The sequence below is a fragment of the Vulpes vulpes genome, chromosome 4 (genome assembly GCF_048418805.1).
Source record: "Vulpes vulpes isolate BD-2025 chromosome 4, VulVul3, whole genome shotgun sequence".
Lineage (NCBI taxonomy): Eukaryota > Metazoa > Chordata > Mammalia > Carnivora > Canidae > Vulpes > Vulpes vulpes.
In genome coordinates, this window is record NC_132783.1 from 108,657,298 (window position 1) to 108,680,155 (window position 22,858).

Genomic DNA, 22,858 nt, shown 5'->3' on the forward strand with positions numbered 1-22,858 from the left:
TCAAAAAGAACAATGGCAGGCCATTTTGGCAATTGCAGCATTCAAAAACTCAAATATTGAAAACCAAACATTTCGAACAGTTTATAGTGTTTTGTCTTTAAAGACTTCATGACGTAAGTGACATTAACAGTCTATGGTGATGAAAAGTAATGTGTCTTTGGGACTACTCAAATGAACAATTATATATGAGCTATTTATATGTACAAAGGCAGGGAATAAGCATTCATTCAATGCTGGCTGTGTTCTAAGATTATAAAATACTGTGTACATTAATGTATTTAAAATCAATTATCCTGTTGTAATCCAGTGAATCAGTCTTTTCTTCCATCTTCAGAAATGAGATTTTTCTGTATCTTTGTTATTACAGATATTGACACAAGTTATTTAGAAGAAGAAAAGCAAGACCATTTCCATAGTTGTTTGGTAAGTTTCAGTTCTTTAGTATTCTATGAGGTTTCATTTTAGAATATGATTATCATGTATTTGTTGTTTGTGTCTGTTTAGAATTGCTGACCTCCTTCTGATAACCCCCTTTATTATGAATATATTTTATGTGGCTAAAAGAGATGGCCTTGCCTCAGAGATGTGTACGTGAATTGATGAATCAGAGTATCCATCCCTGTGGCAACAATAATTGGTCCAGGGTGAGCTCCAATCCCATGTGAACCAATCAGAGGCTTTCCTGGGACTTGGGCAAGATAAAATGTTTCAGAAAAAGCTTTTTAAAGGAGCTGAGTCACTATGTGTTCCAAAAGGCCACCTGGTCTACCACATGGAGAAAGCCAGCCAAAAAGAGGCAAGGAGAGGGCATATGACATTCCAGTTCTGTGGGCCAGTAAATTCTTCTTTTTGCTTAATTAATTTGAGTTGGGTAGAAAACAGTTGTGTCAAAATATAGTAATTATGGTAATATCATTGAGACAATGAACAGTGGTAGAATAAATGAGGAATTATAAGATAGACTTAGCATTGACATTGACGTGTGACCTCAAGCAAACTACTTTATCTTCCCGAATCTGTCTCCTTTATTAGTGAATATGCTAATACTGGATCACATAAAATCTGAGGCCCTATTTTATCTTATGTTTTTATTCCAAATTCCATTGTTTTAACTTTATGAATTCACAGTTATCACACCTAGAAGTCATAAGGAATGGTGATCCATATGCATTACTTATTAGCACATCTAATTAATGCAAGGTTTTTATTTTTAGATGAACATCACATCACTCTTCCCAGGCCTCATTCCACCTCTAGCCCAAGCAGCTACCTTGCAAATGTGTGATGTTGGACAGCCACATGACCTGTGCAGCAGTGTATGCTTGGCTCTGAGAATAATCTATCCCTTCTGCCTGGAAAATCAACTTGAGTACTTGTATTGAATGGATAGAAAATCATAGACAAAGGCCATTATGCTGTGTTTCTTACTTCACGTCTTTTTTTTCCCCCTTTTTATTCCTGTAGTACTTATTCCAACCAATGATTCCCACGCAAATGCACAATGAAAACCTCTAATTCTTTTGGAAAGGAGATTCACATCTATTACATCCAAACACAAACATGTATGTGCTGACTCTAAGACTAGAAATTCTACTTTAAACTAGCAGCTGTATCATAATTCTGTCAAAGATTATATACTCTTTATCATTTACTTCCTAAACTAAATGAAAAGCATTGATTATGGATATCAGCATGTCTTTTGGATTTCATTGTGTGCAGATTATTAATATTATATACTGTTTTAAAAACCTAAGATCTGTCCTACTGACCTTCTGCTATGTGGTAAGCTGTTCAGGAGGAGTACCAGTTCTGTGTGTGTTCTAAAATGAAAATTAAGCCTCACAATAAGGCCAAGTGAGCTTGCTTAAAATTTAAAAGATGTCATTATCACTTCTTGGATATAGACATAAATAAGACCAGTGCTATAGATAAGCAAGTGAGTTTTCCTAGTTGGTTCCTGTTACAACTACCTGTCGTCAATTAAATTTATTTCCAGTATCCTCAGATACTAGAAGCCCATACATATGGGTTTCACTGTGTATGAATAGTCACCATTTATAAGTTCTGTAGATATTCTTTTTCAAATGCAACTACATATTACTCATAAGATCCTAGACATACATAGAGATATGTATGTGCTTGTTATACAGTTTATTGTTTTTGTTTTTTTTTTTTTAATCCTAGACTGATGCCTCCTTAGCAATTAGTTTTCTGGGGACATTTAGTTAATTTCCCAGGTAAGCAAGGAGAATTTGGAAGCCTAATTGCTATGTCAGGGCACTTGACATTCTCTAAAAGTTGCAACTTTCAGTTTCTAAAACTCTCTCCCAAATCTGATAAACGTGGTGTTTAAATACTTTTACAAAATTTTGTGGTGTCCCATTTGCCAATTATTCATAAAGAATATATATTCCTATTTAGAATATACCACCAATGTCAAATCAATAGTGTATGTGATGTTCCAGGGAAGGAGCGCTGGGCTTGCATGTCCCTTACCTGTCACATTTTTGTGCTTGGACTATTATTAAGGTAACTTGCTAACTGATTGCTCTGGCTCTAATATTTTATCTTGATTATTTATTCTAATTAACATCAAATGTATTTTCCTCTTTTTTTAAAAAAAGATTTTATTTATTTATTCATGACAGAGAGAGAGAGAGAAAGGCAGAGACACAAGCAGAGGGAGAAGCAGGCTCCACGCAAGGAGCCCAATGCAAGACTCAATCCTGGTACCCCAGGATCACGCCCTGAGCTGAAGGCAGACACTCAACTGCTGAACCACCCCCAGCGTCCCATCAAATGTATTTTCCAAACTAACAAGTGTCCCCATATCACAATCCAATTAAAAACCTCCTATTGGCTCCTTGTTGCCCTTAGAATGAATAATGATAGTATTAATAACATTGGTAATTATGAGAGCCAACACTTCATGGATTTACCCTATGCTAGGCACTGTATACTTCATATACATTTCCTCCTTTACTTTTCATAATGACTGAAAGTTCACAGTTGTGGAAACTGAGGTGTAAAGAGTTTTGGATGATTTATCTAAGATCACATAACTAGTACATGAAGGAACTACCCAAACTCAGATCTGTCTAAAGTTCATACTCTGAGCCATGATACCATTCTGCCTCCACTTCCTAATAAAACACACACTTCTTGGGATCCCTGGGTGGCGCAGCGGTTTGGCGCCTGCCTTTGGCCCAGGGCGCGATCCTGGAGACCCGGGATCGAATCCCACGTCGGGCTCCCGGTGCATGGAGCCTGCTTCTCCCTCTGCCTATGTCTCTGCCTCTCTCTCTCTCTGTATGACTATCATAAATAAATAATAAAAAAAATTTAAAAAAAAAAAAAACACACACACTTCTTGGTCAGTCTTCCACAAAATGGAAACTTTGTCCTAATTAACCTCTTGTTCCTTTTTAACACACACCTCCTTCAGCTCAATTTTTGTTTTATTGTCTTAAGATCATATTCCATCTTTCAGTTCTTTGGTTTCCCACTGCTCCCAACTTTTCCATTTTTACTCTTCACATATATTTTGCACCCATCCTCAGTTTCCTTAGTCATTCAGTGAATGACTTGTTAGTATTATGCACCTGCTGATTGGTCATTATCTCTGTCTCCCATAAACTCGCAGACTAGAGAGGGCATCAAATATGGAGGTGAGGCATCCATTCCACACCAGAAGCAGCTGAAAAGAATGAAAATGGCCCCATTCCAGTGCCTAGTACTCAAAAAAAGTGTTGGTAGAGATTCAAAGTCCCAATCACTTTATTAAATCTGATCTTATATTTTCAGGGGTGAATAATCTTATTTCTTCTAGGTAAATTATAAGCTCCTTAAGCATAAAACAAAACCCTGTCTTTCTTTGCATCACTTTCACTCATACCTTAAATACAGGTTTTGTGTTCCTACTTTTTGTAAGGAATTTCTTAGTGATGTGTATATTAAATAGTGTGAACACCTATATCTGCAAATATATTTCCAAATATATAGAAGGCTCTTATGCTGAACGATGAAGAGCACTGGCATAGAAACCAGGAATTTAAGGATCAAGACAAAAAGCCACTGGTAGATCAGTGCCATCTGATAAATATCCTCTCTGAGGATAGAAGTGATGGTTTCTGCCTCATTGACTCCATAGAATTATGTTAAGCTAATTCATAACAGGAAAGTCTTTATAAAGTATATCCTATACCACTGACCTCAAAGCATCTGTGTATCAGAGTTTAACCAGAGAAACTGAACCAGTAGGAAATACATCTTAAAAGATTTATTGCGAGGGATTGTCTTCCATGATTGTTGGGCTGGTAAGGCAAGTGTGACATCCATAGGATAAGCCATGAGGTAGGTAAGCTGGAATTCTCAAGCATAAGCTGAAGCTGCAATCTCTAAATGGAATTTCTTCTTCAGAGTACACATAGCAATATTTCTAAGGTCTGTCAACTGATTAAATCAGGCCTACCCAGGTTATCTAGGTTAGGCTTTTCTATTTAAAATCAACTGATGGGACATCTGGGTAGCTCAGTCAGTTAAGCATCTGCCTTTGGCTCAGGTCATTGATCCTGGAGCCCTGGGAACAAGCCCCATGGTGCATCAAGCTCCCTGCTCAGTGGGGAGCCTGCTTCTCCTTCTCCCTCTGCTCCTCCCCACTTGTGTTCTCTCTCTCACACACATAAATAAATAAAATTTAAAGATAAAAAATAAAATCAACTGATTATGGACTTCAATAATGTCTACAAAATCTTATCAACATCTAGACTAGTATTTTATTAAATAACTAGGGATTGTAACCTAGCAAATAGACACATAAAACTAACTATCACAGTCCCCCAAACCTTCTTTTTCAACTAGGTCTGAGGCTAGATTATTCTTCATAATGAGACAGATTATATGCATAAACAAATATGAGAATTCAATTGTCTTCTATTCATATTTTAAAGAGTTTAGAAAATTCATCACTAATTTTTTTTGGAAAATATAGTTATTTTTTATAAAATTGATTTGTATGTTAACATAATGAATATAATATTTTTAAAGAAATGTATAAATTATTTAATTGTTAATTTAGGTTTCTAATACAGTAAATATGGATGGATATAACACATAAATGAAAACTCATTAGGATTCTAAATAATTTTTAAGACTATCAAGGAACCCTAATTCTAAAGGGTTTTAGAACCATAATTCTAAGCAAGTGGAATGATTATATAACCTTACTCATATCAATAAAACAAACACCTCAATGGTTGTCCTTATATTTGGTGTAAATCATTGCAAATATCTTCTCTTGCACAGCATGAAGTAGCGTAAAAACTTGGTCTTACTTTATGAATGTAAAAACTATTTCTCTTCATGTATTGATTTAAACAAATTATTATTCAAAGAATCACAATCTCCTTTTGTGACCTCCTACTGACTTAATCTGATGCTATAAAATACCTATTTGAATTTTGGCTATAAACACTTTCAACATCAGTATTCAATATTTCTAAAACTAAGTTTCTACAAATCCCAGTAAGTTATCCCTGCCAAGTTTCCTTATACCACGGTCAAAACATTTATTTGGGGCATTTTTTAATTCATGTTTTATATAGTAAAAATTAGTAAGCTAACAAAGTGGGTAGGAAGGGACTTGTAGTGACTTTCTATTCTAGTAGGTAAACATCAAGTTGTTCTGGGGTGCTTAGGTGACTCAGCGGTTGAGCATCTGCCTCTGGCCCAAAGCATGATTCCAGGATTCAGGATCTAGTCCCACATCGGGCTTCTTTTTTTTTTTTTTTTAAAGATTTTATTTATTTATTCATGAGAGACACACACAGAGAGAGAGAGAGAGAGAGGCAGAGACACAGGAAGAGGGAGAAGCAGCCTCCATGTGGGGAGCCCGACATGGGACTCGATTCCACGTCTCCAGGATCATGCCCTGGTGCAGGCGTTAAACAGCTGAGCCACCCAGGCTGCCTCCACATTGGGCTTCTTGAAGGGAACCTGCTTCTCCCTCTGCTTGTGTCTCTGCCTCTGTGTGTGTGTGTGTGTGTGTGTGTGTGTGTGATGAATAAATAAACAAAATCTTTTTAAAAAATCAAGTTGTTCTCCACCATTTTATCTTTTCCTTGATTAGTCAAAAAATTAGAGGAGAGAATCATGGAAAAGCCAAAATCATGGTTTTTGGGAAAAAAAAGTCAAAAGAACGTGCAAAATTGATTTGAAGAAAATTTATCCAAGTAAAGCTGCATATTATATCCCAAACAGTGTATTATATAATGTCACCCTAAAGTGTGAAGTAAAAGGAGTATAAATATAATCTTTTAAGACAGAAGTTGCAAACTAAGATTGCTGCAAGGATGTAGCAGGTAGTGTAACCTACTGAAGCTATACATAGGAAGAATGGGGATATTCGTGCCCTGTCCAAAATGCGTGGTAGACATTATTCAGCAATGGGAATGTCTGCCTATTGTTGTCAGTTCTTTACCTCATTCCACAAAAAAAGAATCTACATTATGATGAGAAATACCCAATGCTTAAATGCTGCCAGCTAATATAAAATTCAAGTCTGTGCAGGCCAAACAAAATACTTCTGCTATGGTTATCATTGTGTAACGTCTGCTTTGGGAATGCTGAATATCACATGAATTACTTGATGACAGAGGACCAACAAGACACCATCTTCTAAGGTAGTCTGTAGTCGCTACTATTTTCCACCTGAGCCTGTCCCTGTCCCCCATGATCATTACTTAATATAAAGTCATCTCATCATTATTTTGTCTCTGCTTTTTAAAATTACTTCAGAAATCAATTTTATCAGTGGAGGCTCAGACTGAGACTACTGAGACTTCACATTCCTTCAAATTGCTCATCATTAAAAGTTTGTTCAGGGCAGCCCAGGTGGCTCAGTGGTTTAGTGCAGCCTTCAGCCCAGGGCCTGATCCTGGAGACCCGGGGTAGAGTCCCGTGTCAAGCTCCCTGCATGGGGCCTGCTTCTCCCTCTGCCTGTGTCTCTGTCTCTCTCTCTCACTCTCTGTGTCTCTCATGAATAAATAAATAAAATCTTTAAAAAAAAAAGTTTGTTCAACATCAGAAAGAGAACCAAGTTTATGTTGGGGAAGAGGTAGACAAGACTCACCAAATTCAATTTGTTCACTAATAAATCAGTTCTGCCATTATTTACCTAATGCATCGCTTTGAGATTTCAGGAAACCTCTAAGCCAGGATTTCTCAACCTCAGCGCAATTGACATTTTGGGCCAGATAATTCTTTGTTGTAGAAGGCTATCCCTGTAGGATGTTTAGCAGCATCCCTGGGCTCTACCCACTAGAGGCAGTAGCACCTCCAACCCAATTTGACAAAGCTGTTTCCAGATATTGCCAAATGCCTCCAAGGGGCAACATCGGCCGGTGTTGAGAACCACTGATCTAGAGGTTTTCCTGCATGCCCTTTGTGGACCTCTCATCTCTTTTCAAGCTGCTTACACTATATTCTTTCTAAGATGAGTTCTGGTTAATGAAATATGTTTCATCATGTTACATTTCACAAATATGTTTCATCATGCTACATTTTATGTAAACATCAAAAGGTGTTTGATGCCCTGGACAACTACATTGCTGTCCATCACTTTTTCTCAGTCCTGAAGGAACTAATTTTATGTCTAATTTCTCATGTTACCAACTCCTCCTCTGTTTTTATTGCTTGCTAAATACTTCTTCCAATTCTTACTCATTAATCCTATACCAGTGTTTGCATCTGGTTAACCAACTAAATGCTTCAAGTTACTTTCCATTCCAAATACTTAAAATATTTTTTGTTTGTTCAATAAAAATTAATCTAGATATTTGCCTTTCTTATCACTAAAGTCAATGCTTATCTGTCTTAATTTATCACTGACCGTAAGATTTTACAATTTTTTCTATTTCAGTTGGTTTGAAGAATTTGAGAACCCTGTTTGGTTTTTTGTTTGTTTTTAAAGATTTTATTTTTCTAGAGAGAGAGAGAGTGTGAGCAGGAGGAGAGGCAGAGGGAGAGGCAGAGAGGGAATATCAAGCGAACACCACGTTGAACATGGAGTCCAACATAGGGCTCAATCTCACTCCCCTGAGATCACAACCTGAGTCAAAAATCAGGAGTCAGATGCTTAACGAACTGAGCCACCCAAGTGCCCTTTTAACCCTGTTTTTTTTTCCATTTGAATAGTTAGGCCAATTTACTAAGATTTCTGGGGAATTAAATGGTAATTGGGTAGAGTGCTTGGTATAGTGCTTGGCACATGTTGGTCAATAATAGTTATAATAGTTACACTAGTAAAATTTTTATAGCTTGTAGTAAATAACTGGTTTTGAGTTTATAAATTTCATTCTAGTCATATGTTCATTTCTGGTACTGCATGTGTGATGGGACAAAAAGCCTCTATCAATGATTACTTCTTTAATTGGCAAGTTTGGGCAACAAGAATATAAAGGCTAAAATGACAAACTGTCTAAAATTCATAACAAAAAGCATGATGCAGTCAATGAGAAATGCAAATATACACAAAGGGATAAATTCACATAAACAAAGAGAAGTTGACTACTGAAAAGGGGAATTACATGAAGGTCTATGGTGCATAATCCTTTAACATGACTTAGAGAATTCTAACAGCCAGAAAAACATTGCCTCTCTAACAAAAACTGAACACAGAATTTCTTATCTGTTAATTGTTATTAGAGTTCTAATTGGCTAATCAGTAGTAGTTATTTCAAACTTCATGAATAAATAACTTGCCACATGCCTATTAATATTTACAATTTCTAAGCAGCTTGGAAGGTTTGAGTTTTGAGGACTATTTATTGGTCAGCATGACTCATCTGTCCCAAAATTGAATGTGCTTCTCTCTCTCTTTCTCTCTCTGGTTGGGGAAGTGATAAGGGGAAAGAGTACAGGTTGTTGAAGTAAGGAGATGTGGTTTGTAGTCCTGTGCCTGCAACTAATTTCCTAGGTGGCCCTGAACAGATTTAACTGTTCTAAGCTTCAATGTCATCACCTACAGTCCAGGGAAGCAGCACTAAATGACTTCTGATTACCTTCTGGTGCTAACATTTTGTGATTAATGAAATATGTGATTCTAGGTCACACTTGTACTGAGAAACCATGAGACACTGAGAAAAGAAAGGAAAGGAACAGGACTTGCAAAGCACTTTTCCCTTTAGCAGATGGAGAACTATGGAATGCCAAGTGCCTTAAAAAAAAAAGTTCTAGACTATCTAAAGTGTTAGGCAAATTTCATGTTCTTAAAAATCCCTAACATATCTTACAGCTATTCCAATTTTAGATGTGTGGGTGTTTCATCCCTTCTAACATGTTTTTATGCCCACATTTCTTCTTAGTAGTCTGATAGGATCCAACAGTACACATAAGTTCACAATTACCCTAGCAACCAACCAAGATCCTTTGGAAAGATTTTCATGAAGTTAGACATTATGTTCATTTTTTCCCACCTCTTTTTATTCCCAAGCTTGGTAATATTCCTCTTTTTCTACCCTCAGAATAGGCTGGTTGCTTACTCCATCTTCTTTTATTTATGGACTCACCAATAACTATCCATCAATATGGCAAATGGTTCATGACATTTACTCCAATTAGCAGAATTACAGACAACTCAGTAAAAAGATTATACATGAAAATTTCCTTTAGGGTATGAATCAGCACTCTTCATAAACCCATAAATAAGTCTGGTTTTCTGTATGTCTGAAGCATTCACATAATCCATAAGTATAATATATTGGTCCCACTTTCCTTATTTTGTATAATCAAACAGTAATCAATAAGAACCACGACTGCTGCAAAATGAGACTTTGGAGGCTTTGTGGGCAAATTCATCACCAGTACGTGTATAAAAGTCACTGCAGAGGGTCTTTTCTCTCTTTAAGGGCCCTTGAAACCAAGCAACTGAATTGTGTTCTGGGCCCCCAAGGAGAACTACAAGGTTATAATTGTCTCACACTTAATTACATGTATTGCAAAAGGTAAATGGACAAAGTCATTTTTGTATCAGGTATAGAGAATAAAATCACGTATGAATTTTGATATTGCTGGTTCATTGATTTGTAGAAAGTAGAAATTTATGCAAGACTCATGTCTAACAGTGATGGTGCTGTGTAAATGTGCAGCCAAGCCAAGAACACTGCTTTCACTGTTCTGGGACTGGGGCCCACACTAACAGTCCTGCTATTCTTCTCTTTCTCTTGTGGCCCTAGTGAGGCGGCTTATTTTTCCCATTTCCTTTATGGGCCACAGTCGTTTCTTGCCAGGCCATCTTCTTCTCTGTGTTTCCAAGACAGTGTTAGCTTAATGCCTTGACACTATCAGATATAATCAGAGAAATGAAAAATGCTATACAAAAGATGAATATTTTAGCCAAGCTGTTCAAGAGAAATAGCACCACTTTTGAGTCCTGTTTTCCATAGCTTCTGATGGAGCCTGCTCAGAAGGGACGTCAGCTTTGTTGGGGTAAGTAAAAGCGACCCGACACTTTCCATACAATAGGGTAATGATTACCTCCTATGTTCACTAATCCTAAATTTTGAATTAGGCCCAGGATATACCTACTTTTCTTCACACTGCATTTGAAATGTCATTTGGCTCACTGGGTAGAGATCCACATCCTTTTAGTAACAGAATGTTGCTTTTTTTTTTTTTTATTTCATTAGGATAAGCTGATGGTAAATACTACTTCTTTATGCACGAGTTTGCTGCCTAAATGTACCTGTATATGTTTTACGATAAATAATATATCTTGCATTCATCCAGTGCAGCCTGAGGAAGTAGATGGAGTTAGTGTCTCATTCTCAAAGCAGAAAGAAATTACAGCTTTGAAGAAAAGAGTGAGATTATTACATGCCTTCCTAATTTCATTTTTATAAACTCCAAAGCTGGCACATTGTGGTGGTTTTCAATGAGAGGTGGAAATTTGGGCTCTCCTTTGAGTTCAAAGGAAAAAAAACTGAAGTTTAAGGAAAACTATTTTTATTCCCTGAGTTAACGTCTCACTCCAGAAAAAGCCCCATGCATACAGGCAGGTCTGTGATGAGCACCTTTAGTATAATCCTACTGTGACATGGGGTAAAACCTCTCCAACTACAGGTGAAAAGTAAAGTTTTTAAATCAGTCTGAGAAGCTACTCATTTAGCCTGCAGGAGTCCATATACCTGTTGGAATTCATTTGTCCTCTTAAATTGCTACACAATTCTGGTCACAGTAGTCAGAGGGGAATTGAAATACTGAAGAACTAGATCTCCAAGAGCCAATCTGGCACCCTACTCCATTCTTCTGCCATAATCCTTTCTCTGTTTCCAGATCTTACAGACATATAGTCAATAGTGCTAGAAGTGTTATTCCATTAACAGATGCACTGTTCTGTTAAACCATTAATCAGGCAAATCACAGATGTTGTTTTCTTTCTAGATGTTACTATAACTACTCCTAATAACACCTACTAAATTTGCCATTTCATTGCCATTAATGACTTTTTAAAAATTTATCAGATAATTCATTTCTTAAATTCTATCTATATGGATTTCAGTTGTACTTCTACCTTGAAGAGTTCAGGATCTCTCCTCCAGTTGTCACTACACATTTCCCTAAGAATCTAGCAGGGTAACCTCACATATGGGTAAATAAATAGGTTCTTGAGGGACTAAAGGTTGAAACCCACATGCTGAGTTTGCAATCAAACCATATTCTCCTAATACTGAGAGATGGACATTATCATTTTGAGGCATATGGTGCTAATAAATCCAGTTGAAGGAATCTGCCATTCACAAAGGCAGAGCCAGGAAGGGAGCTTAGCCCAGCTGCCTGGTGCACAGATGGCGAAACTGGGACCCAGAGAAATGAAGTCTCAGTTACTGAGACAAAATAACAACCAGAGTCCAAGGCTCATGGCTCACAATCCATCTTCTACTATACTGATTCTCCAAATGGCCTTTGCCATATCAGGAAGAAATGAAAATCTCCTTCCTGACTCAACCAAAACAGTTTAGATTTCTGAGACTCCTTCTACCTACTTACCCACTCTCCTGAAAGTAAAATTTAGCCAGACATTCTTAAATCCTGATTTGAACTGAGTGAGCTTTCTCTTCATTGCTAATTAAATATCACTTATTTCCCCTGTTCTAGTGACATCATTTTAAAATTTCCTTCTAAAAATGTCAAGCTTGTGGAATATTTTTTCCTTCCTATCCTTTAAGTCCCTATAAAATAGGCTTCTATTAAGAGATTAATTGAGTAGTGACAATAGCAGTCATGTCGCTTAGAAAAAATTAAAAAATAGGCATTGGAATTGAACTTGGAATTGAATTTCTGATCTTCTGTTTAGTAACTATGTGATCCCAGGTAAGTTACCTAAATTTTCACATCCTCACATTGAAGCAGAAAGTGTGTGTTTCTGTGCAATCACCTGGTACACAGATGATTGGCTTACAAAGGCTCTTAGCAATTATTAATTATTGCTATTAATTGGAACCATATGAAAGAATGTTAACTTTTTACAATGTTAACATTGTAAATGTTCTTTTACATCTTTAAAATGTTCTTTAACATCTGGAGGAAAGGAGGAGAATCTCATTTTCTGCTTTTGGTATCAATGATCTTGGGCTGCTGCCACCAATATTAGTGTATGGATATGGCAAAAATCAGTGGTGCAGGAGTGAATGCATTCAGAGAAATGCTGACATAGTAGAAAGAATCTACTATATCTCATCAATACTTCAATTCCATTTGTGGCATTTATAGGCTGTACTACTTTTCCTAGCCTCAATTTTTTCATTATCAAATGAGAATTATGATGCTAACATTATAGAAGTGGTATAAGCATTTCTGTATGAGAAATACTGGCTATAATTCTCATAATATGGTAGGTACTTGCCACATCCTTATTCTCTAAAGCTTTATTTAGGACCCAGTTTGCTATGTGGCCTTCAGGATACCATAATTTTGGGGGGCTTCTGAGACCTCACTTGTAACAAAAGGAGACGTGATGATCTCAAAAGCCCCTTCTACCTCTTAACTAATATATAAATATATTATACACATATATATTGTATGTATGTGTATATAAGCATATATATGCATATATGTTGTGTGTATATGTAAATAAATATATATAGTAAAATCTGTCTTCCTTACTCTTATACAAACATGAAATAGGCATAAGTATTATAGGCATATTAGGCATATTAGACATAATAGGCATATTCCCCGGATATAAACTTTCAGTGCTTGGAATAATACTGAAAGTGAATGAGCTGCATTGGAAAAATAAAAATCAAGCCATGAGGAATGTGTGAGCTGATAAACATTTCAGAGCTCAAAGGTAATTTCATTGTATTTTATTATCGTCCGTTAAACTTAAAGCAATAGTGAGACTAGAAAATAGATTGTCACAGAGGTTTCTGAGGACAGTGGTTTCTGTGAGTTGGTGTAAATATATTCAGAGAGACTTGTTCCTACTTAATAACTCACGTTTTTCCTTCTGAATTGCTGATGCATTCACTTATTGCATTTGAAAGGCAGTTTGTCCTTTGCTGTCAAGTGAACTTGATAGAATAATAGAAAATTCTGAAAAATTCAATCAGATCTTGTTGCTCCTCAAGGGAATTTCTTGACTGTGTATTCTGTTTAAGGAGAAAGAGTCAACAATATTTCTTTGGTCTTGTACAAAACCCTGACCAAGTTTAACAGCACAGGTTCTAGTTACCAGGTGCCACATAGTTTTTCCCTTCTCAGCATTCCAGAGGATGGTGCTGCTGGAGTTTGGGGATCCTTTGGCAGGTGAAAGAAATACTTAAGGGCATACCACAAGCTGGAAATGTTATGAAATCAGACGTGGTCACTATCAGCTTACAGCTTTCTCATTAATCAGACCTAAAAACAATACAAAAAATGTGGTTAATTTAGTTTCTCTCAATCAGAATGTAAAATAGCTTGCACTGTCTTTTACATAACTGACCATTAAAGAGTCCCAGAAAATAGATGTTCTCCAATATTGGTGATTCTGATGAAATACCACATTGGGACTATTTGACTCAATTCAGCTGTCACTTAATTAAAAATTACTATGTAAGGTACAGGGAATGTGCTTGAAGTCAGACAGACAAAGGTTCAAGTTATTATCTCACTATCTCTTTGAGCTCTGGTCTCCACATCCATAAACTGAGAATAAAATGTTCCTATGTCACAAGACTGTTCTGAGAATTAATGTTGGAAATAATTAGAACACCTAATAGTCATTGAGCACTTACTACCTGCCAGGTGTCATTCTAAGGGCTAGGATCATTTAAGCCTCATAAATCTGAGCCTAGGCTATTAGTTCCAGGTTATGGATGTGGGAACAGACCCCAGAGAAAACTTAATTCATTAGACATTATGTAGTCTGGCTCCAGTTGCCTCTTCTTTAAGGCTTTAAAAACACTTGATATTGTTCCTAGTGAAGCAGGAGAGCTAGGTTCTTATCTTAGGGAGTTGAAGAATAAATCTCACAGACAAGGGAGAGTGAGTAGAGCAATAGAGTTTTATTAAGCAAGGATATAGGAAAAGCTCTCAGGAGTGAGAGGTGTCCTGACAGGGTTGCCACTGAGGGCTTTTAGTGGCAGTCTTTTATTGAGAACTGACTGGGAAGCTTGTGGCCTTGATTCTTGTGCTGTCTTGGTTTGAGTAAGAATTAATGACTTAATTCTTTGAGGTTTGGTCACTTTCTGTGATAACATTGTAGCCACCAAAGAAAAATACTCCCTAACATCTGGGGCCAGGTGGTCTGATCTATTCCCTTATGTCTAGTTTCCTCATATCTCAGCGTTTGGGGGATTTTGTGAGTCTGATTCCATGGCCCCTTATCTATTTCTCCCTACCTAGCCTTGCCTGTCCCTTACTCACTAGCATTTTAAATGAGTTGAGCCATGTGAAATCAAGGATACTTTACCATTTTTTTACATATAAAAATAGCAATTTTATGTGGTCTACCTTATAAACATTGAATATGGATTTATAGTAACTGCAGTTGTTATTGCTGATAATGGTAGCAATGATACTGATTTTATCTTTGAAACTCATTAATATAAAGAAATCATGCTTCATGATTTCAAATTATATTACAAAGCTAGAGTAATTAAAACAGTATGGCATTGGTATAAAAATACATAGATCAGTGGAGCAGAATAAAGAGTCCAGAAATAAGCCCATGCATATATGATCAATTTATGTTAAAGACAATATACAATGAGGAAAAGACAATCTCTTCAATAAGTGATGTTGGAAAAACTTGAGAGCCACAAGCAAAATAAAACTTGTCTACTATCTTAGCACTCACAAAAATTAGCTCAAAAGGGATTAGAAAGAAGAAAAGAGGCAAATTAAGCTCTTTGATATAGATCTTGGCAATATTTTTTTAAAACCTGACATCAAAAGCAAAAGTAAACAATAGCAAAAATAAACAAAACTACATCAAACTAAAATCTCCTGCACAGCAAAGGAAACAATCAACAAAATTAGAAAGCAACCTGCTGAATGTAAGAAAATAATTGTACATCATATATCTGTAAGGGGCTAAGAACTACATAAAGACCTCATTAAAAAAAAAGACCTCATACAACTCAATAGCAAGAAACATTCTGATTTTAAAATATGCAGAAGATCTGAATAGTAGTTTATCCAAAGGCATTCAGATGGACAACAGTATATGAAAAGATGCTCCACATCATCAATCATCAGAAAAATGCAAATCATAGGCAGAGTGAGATAGATAGTACCTTGTACCTATTTAGAGTGACATTCATCAAAAAGACAAGAAATAACAAGTTTTGACAAGGATGTGGAGAAAAGAGAACCCTCATGCAGTTGGTGGGAATGTAAACGGGTGAAGCCACTATAGAAGAGAGTATGGAGGTTCCTCAAAAATTAAAATAGAATTATTATATGATGTAGCAATTCCAATTCTGAGTATTTAGCCAAAGAAAATAAAACACTATGTTGGAAAGACATATCCACCTCCATGGTCATTGTAGCATTATTTACAAAAGCCAAAATATGAAAGAAGAAAAAAAACTAAGCATCCATTGATGGATGAATGGATAAGGAAATTGTGTATGTGTGTGTGTGTGTGTGTGTGTGTGTGTATATATATATACACACATTGTGTATATTGTATACAATTATATACAATTTTGTGTATATATATTATATATACATATACATATATATATAATTTAATATTATTTAGTCATCAAAAATGAAATCTTGCTATTTGTAACAACATGGGTGGATCTCACAGGCATTATCCTTAGTGAAACAAGTCAGAGAAAGGCAAATATCATATGGCTACTCATATATGAAACCAAAAAAAAGTCCTAGATACAGATAGCAGATGGATGGTTGCCATGGGGGCAAAGGTGAGGGGGAGACATGAGTGAAAAATAAAAATAAAGTTACATAGTAAAGTAGGAACCCTAATTATATTTGTAATATGGTAGATTAAACTATGTATATAAGCTATTCATGGGGGAAAGCTAGAGAACTCTCAGTGTATTAACAAGAGTTTTTCTTGGGTTGTAAAACAATGATTGTGTTTTTCTACTTTTAAATATTTCTCACATCTGCTATAACGAGCATGTATTGCTTTCATAATGAGAAAAAAACTAGTAAAGCTTACTTTAAAAGACTACTTTAAAAAAAAGGCTACTTTAGAAATAAATTAAATTTTAAAATAATAAATAATAATTAAAAGACCATTTTTAGGCCTGGGTTAGGCTGTCAGAACCCTGCAATGGTGATCTCTGCTGGCTATTGTGTCTGAGAGGACAATCCATCATTGTTCAGTTCCATAATGACATTTACTGAATATTGTCCATGGGCAGAGATTTCGATGAGGGGCAGTGGTTCTAATGGAGTGCTAGAAGGATGCAGAGACAACCTAGTAAACATAGAAGATAGGCAAAGTAGAATGAAAATTACAGACATGAGGTCAAGGCCAGTATCTGCCACTTACCCACTATGTGAACTTAGACACTCCTTTGACTCTGGCTTATAGCTCTTCCTTGGTAGAATGAGGAATGCAGACTACATGATCACTAAGGTCTCTTCTAGTTCTAAAATTATGCTGAGATCCTTATCTCCCCACACACAGAATTTAAAAGGGAGCTCTAACCATAAGACCTAGATAGAAAATTCAGGGACCTGAATGCTGAGTTTTTTACTTAGTAATGTTGCTAAATTCCTGGCCTGTTTTTTTCTCCTTAAAGTTGAAAAAAAAAGAAAAAAAATATATATATGTATATATATATATATACATATATATATGTGTGTGTGCTTTTTAAATCCTATGAAAATGGAATCACACCAATGGATTCCCTTGTGTCTCTTTTTTTCAATGTGATTTCAAAAATCATGGTTCCTAAACTATGTGCTAAAGCAGGACACTGCCAAATATTTTAAATTTTAGAGAAACAGTAATACTCAATATGTCAGAAACTGGACACAGTAATAGTCTGTGGTAGTTCACAATTTCAACATTAAATTGGACCATGTTTCTTTTTGTGTGTCATAGTTTTGAAAATGTTAAGGGAAGCTGTGATTAAAAGTAAATACATGCAAAAATCTATATGGAACAAAAAATAAGGGTGGCAGTATCTAATCTGATTCTAAAATTTCAGAATCTATGCAGTGCCCAGCAGGCACATACATCCCATTAGTAGGTTATTGTGGTTATTTAAAAATGAAATAAAAATATTAGGTTTTTTCTTTTAATTGTTGTGTATTTTCTAAGCATAGCTTCTAAGTTGTTAGAACATAAATATTTATTAAGTTGCTGGGAGCTAACTACTTAATAATCAAAACTGTTAGGTATTTCTTTTGGCATGACAACATTATGTAAAAATTCCTGAAACACTAAGGAACCTAAGAAAAATCTGAAAATTTTGCTCTATGAAATCCATTTCCATTTGTTTCCCAGTACATATAAAATTAATGTATACACTATACAGTAATCTATTAAGTGTGCAATAATATGTCCAAAAAAGCTACATACCTATATGTAAAAATATTTTATTGCTAAAAAAATGCAAACCATCATCTGAGCTTTCATCTAGTCATATATAATCTTTCTGCTGGTGGAGGGTCTTGCCTCAATGTTGATGGCTACTGACTGATTAGGGTGGTGGTTGCTGAAGGGTGGGGTGGCTATGGCATTTTTCTTAAAATAAGAAAACACACTTGACACATCCATTGACTACTTTTCACAAGCAATTTCTCAGTAGCTTGTATTTTTGTTCAATAGCATTTTACCCACAGTAGAACTTCTTTCCAGATTCCATTTCAAAAAACCACTTTCTTGGGGCACCTGGGTGGCTCTGTTGGTTGAGTGTATGCCTTTGGCTCAGGTAATGATCCCGGGGTCCTGGGATGGAGCCCCACGTCAGGCTCCCAGCTCTGCGGAGAGTCAGCTTCTCTCTCTCCATCTGCCTGCCACTACCTCTGCTTGTGCTCTCTCTCTCTCTCTCTCTGTCAAATAAATAAAAAATCTTTCAAAAAAAAAAAGCAATTTATTTGCTCATCTACAAGAAGCATCTACTCACCCATTCAACTTTTATCAAGAGATTGCAGCAATTCAGCCCCATCTTCAGGCTATACTTTTAATTCTAGTTCTCTTGTTATTTCTACCATATCTGCACTTACTTCTTCCACTGAAGTCTTGAACTCAAAATCCTCCATGAGGATTGGAATCAACCTCTTCCAAACTCCTGTTCATGTTGGTATTTTGACCTCTTCTCATGTATCATGAATGTTCTTAATGACACCGTAAGAGGGTATGGTTCCTTTCCAGAGGGTTTTCAATACACTGTAGCCAGTTCCATCAGAAGAATTATTACATATGGCAGCTATAGGTTTTATGTATTTCTCAAGTATTAGGACTTGAAAGTCAACATTACTCCTTGATTTGTGAGCTGCAGAATGGATGTTGTATTAGCAAGCATGAAAACAACATTCATCTTGAACATTTCCATCAGAGCTCTTGGGTGACCAGATACATTTCAGTGAGCAGCAATATTTTGAAAGGAATCTCTTTTTTCCTGAACAGTAGATCTCAACAAAAGGCTTAAAATGTTCAGTAAACCATGTTGTAAAGAGAACTGTCATCCAGACTTTGTTGTTCCATTTGTAGAGCACAGGCAAAGTAGATCTAGCATAATTCTTAAGGGTCCTAAGAACTTAAAAGTCACCAACCACATTAGTCCTAAGAAGACAATCTATTCTTTGAAGCTTTAAAGCCATTGACTTCTCCTTTCTAGGTATGAAGTCCTAAATGGTATCTTTTTCCAACAGAAGACTCTTCTGTCTACATTGAAATCTGTTTAGTGTAGCCACTTTCATTAATTATCTTAGATAAGTCTACTAGATAACTTGCTGCAGCTTCTAAATCAACACTTGCTTCACCTTCAAACACTTCACCTTGACTTTTATATAATGGAGATGCCTTCTTTCCTTGAATGTCATGAACTAGCCTCTGCTAGCTTCAGACTTCTGCAGGTTCCTCACCTCTCTCAGCATTCATAAAATGGAAGTGAGTTAGGGCCTTACTCTGGATTACGCTTTGACTTAAGGGAATGTTGCGGCTGATTTGATCTTCTATCTCAGCAATAAGGTTATTGCACTTCATTACCATTTGTGTGTTCACAGGAGTAACATTTTTAATTTCCTTCAAGAATGTTTTCTTTGCTCTCACAACTTGCCTTTTCGGTGCAAGAGGCCTGATTTAGGCCTGTATCAGTTTTCAATATGACTTCTTCGCTAAGCTTAATTATCTTTAGCTTTTAATTTAAAGTGAGAGACATGTTGACTCTGCCTTTCGCTTGAACACTTAGAGGCCATTGCAGAGCTATTAATTGACCTAATTTCAATATTGTTGTGTCTCAGGGAAGAAAGTGAGGCCCAAGGAGAGGGAGAGAAATGGAGGAGCTGTTGGTTAGTGGACCAGTCAGAACACACACATTTATCTGTCAAGTTCACCATCTATATGGAATGTTTCATGGCACCCTAAAACTATTACAACAGTAACATTGAGTATCACTGACCACAGAATCACTGCAATAAATATAATAATTATGAAAAAAACTCACTGAGTTCTCTGAGTCTAGCTTAGTGATCGATTACCTTTCTTTACCTCTTCTTTTTGGCTTCATTGTTTTCCATAATTTTCTCTTCTGTATCACTGATTCACTCCTCTGCTTCGTCCATCCTCATTTTTAGGGCCTTCATTTGTGTTTGCATCTTGGTTATAGCATTTTTAATTTCAGTCTGACTAGTTCTTTTATTTCTCTAGGAAGGGATTCTCTAGTGTCTTCTATCCTTTTTTTGAATCCCAGCTAGTATCCTTATAATCATTGATTTAAATTCTAGTTCAGACATCTTACTTATTTCTGTACTGATTAAGTCCCTATGAGGTCTACCTCAGGTTCTTTCTTTTGGGATGAATTCCTCCATCTCATCATTGTTTTGTCCAGAAAAGAAGAAGAAAGAGAAAAAAAGAACAAGAAAAAAAAAAAAAGAAAAGAAAAGAAAACAAAAACAAGGAAAAAAAACAGTAAAAAAAAAAAAAAGAAAACTAGATCCTAGATGTGTTTTGGTCTGCTTGTTAAAAGAATCTAATCTCCCTTGGGGCTCTTGAGTGGCTTAGTTGGTTAAGTGTCTTCCTTCAGTTCAGGTCATGATCTCAGGGTCCTGGGATTGAATCCCACATTGGACTCCCTGCTCAGCAGGGAGCCTGCTTCTCTCTCTCTCCCTGTGCTGTTCCCCCTGCAGGGCTCTCACACACTCTGTCAAATAAATAAATAAATAAATAAATAAATAAATAAATAAAATCTTTTAAAAAAAAGTCTCTATATCTCTCTCAAAAATAAATGAATAAATAAAAGTAGACAAAAATATATGAAAAGTATATATATATAAATTTTTAAAGATTAATGAAGAATTGGAAAATATAAGAAAACTAATGAAAAAATAATAAAAATGAAAGAAATAAAGAATAAAAGTGAAAAGGAAGCTCAATCCTATCTCCCTTAGAGCTGAAGCTTTGCAGCACTCTATGATCAATAAACTTGGTGCAAGCTAGTTGTGCTGATTGTCTGTGGGACAGGGGGCCTGCTGCACTGATTATTAGGCTGACTTGCTTCAGTGGAAAAGTGGAAATGCTTCTCCGAGGTGCAAGGGGGTGGAGCTAAGTGTACTGGGTAGCTAGGTGGCACTGTTTTCCTCCCCCTCCGCCCCCCACCCCCACCCACAAGGCTTTCAGCCCTGATGGGCTGGATAAAAATGGCTGTACCCTGCTCTCTAGCCTCAGAGCTGAAAGTTTGAGACCCCTAGTCTTCAGTGAGCCCTCACAGAAAAGCAATCACTCTCGGTTTCCCCTGCCTTCACCTTGCGTGCGTCCAAGATTTATCATTTCAGACATGTGGCTGAGTTTCAAAACTCCAAATTTCAGGAGCCCTGGTTGCAGGGACCTACACACACTGTTCCTCTGGAGAAGGTCTCACCATGCCTGCCACCCATCGCAGGGAGGTGGTTGGTTGCACTACCACAGGGCAGTTTGCAGGTTTATGGCAGAAAGCTGACACCAAGACCCCTGCTCTCTACTGGCTTCCCAGCTTTTGAGTCTGGGAAGAGCACAGCACCTTGGCACCACCAGTTCTTCCTGCAACCCAGGGGATCCTCAGACCACACCACTCTGTCACCACTGTCACTCTGCCCCTCTTCCCCACCTCAGCACCTGTAATCCGGGCATGTCCCCCACAGTAGTGAACTTAAAAGTTCAGATTTTGTGCTCCACTGCTTTGAATGCTTTGTGGTAGCCTCCATAAGCAAGGCTGCCTCCCTGCCACCACATCCCCAGCTATATCTCCCCCAAGCGAACTTCTGCACTCCCTACCTTCCAAAAGGTGGTCACTTTTCTCCTTATAAGCTTGCAGATTTTATTCTCTTAGACCTCCGATTGACTTCTTGAGTGTTCAGAATAATTTGATGACTATCTAGCTGTGCTTGAGGGATAAGACAAGTTTAGGGTCCTCCTACTCCTTGGCCATGGTAACTCCTCCATCAGTGTATGACCCTTTTGATGGACTGTCGAATTTAGTTTGCTAATATTTTTTGACAATATTTGCATCTAAGTTCATCAGGGATATTGCCTTGTAATTTTCTTGTGGTGTTCTTGCCTGGTTTGAGGATCAGAGTAATGTTGACCTTGTAAAATGAGTTTGAAAGAATTCCCTTCTCTTAAATTTTGGGAGACTTTGAGAAGGAATACTATTAATTATCTAAGTGTTTGGAAGATTTCACCAATAAAGCCATCTGATCCTGGACTTTTGTTTGTTGGTAGCTTGCTTGTTTTGCTTGTTTGTTTTCATTAGTGACTCAATTTCCTCATGCATAAACAATCTATTCAGATTTTCTACTTCTTCAGATTTCAGTCTTGGTAGGTTATATTTCTAGAAATTTATTTCTTCTAGGTTGTCCAGTTTGTTGACAATTGTGTAATTTTCCATGGTAGTTTCTTATCATCATTGGTATTAAGTGACATCAGTTGTAATGTCTCCTGTAACATTTTTTTTTTTAACTTGAGTCCTTTTTTTTTTTCCCTTGGTAAAAGAAAAGGTTTAACTTTTGCTTATCTTTTCAAAATATTAGCTCTTATTATTATTTAACAATTGTCTTTGTCTTTTATAGTCTATGGCCAAAGTCGATTTTGTCTGATATAAGTATAGATACTCCTGCTTGCTTTTTTGTTTCCATTTCATTCAGTATCTTTTTCTGTTCCTTCACTTTCAATCTGTGTGCATCCTTA

The 22,858-nt window shown here is 36.6% G+C and overlaps 1 protein-coding gene and 1 long non-coding RNA gene across 11 annotated transcripts in view; both read left to right on the forward strand.

The window, feature by feature from the left end:
* Nucleotides 1-414, forward strand: part of LOC140598657 (uncharacterized) — a 47,815-nt gene extending 47,401 nt beyond the window's left edge. The window contains exon 3 of the long non-coding RNA XR_012001195.1: nt 368-414. This is a non-coding gene — a long non-coding RNA (uncharacterized lncRNA). The remainder of the gene's footprint in view (nt 1-367) is intronic.
* A 9,791-nt stretch (nt 415-10,205) lies between these two features.
* ATP10B (ATPase phospholipid transporting 10B (putative)) overlaps nt 10,206-22,858 on the forward strand; it is a 252,935-nt gene continuing 240,282 nt past the window's right edge. For 3 of the 10 annotated variants that reach the window (XM_072756709.1, XM_072756714.1, XM_072756711.1), the window contains exon 1: nt 10,244-10,485. In XM_072756709.1, coding sequence (XP_072612810.1) covers nt 10,449-10,485 — 37 coding nt within the window. In that variant the 5' untranslated portion in view covers nt 10,244-10,448. Of the gene's footprint in view, nt 10,486-22,858 lie in introns of all 10 variants that reach the window. The other 7 variants (XM_026007667.2, XM_072756707.1, XM_072756712.1 and 4 more) reach the window with 4 other exon arrangements.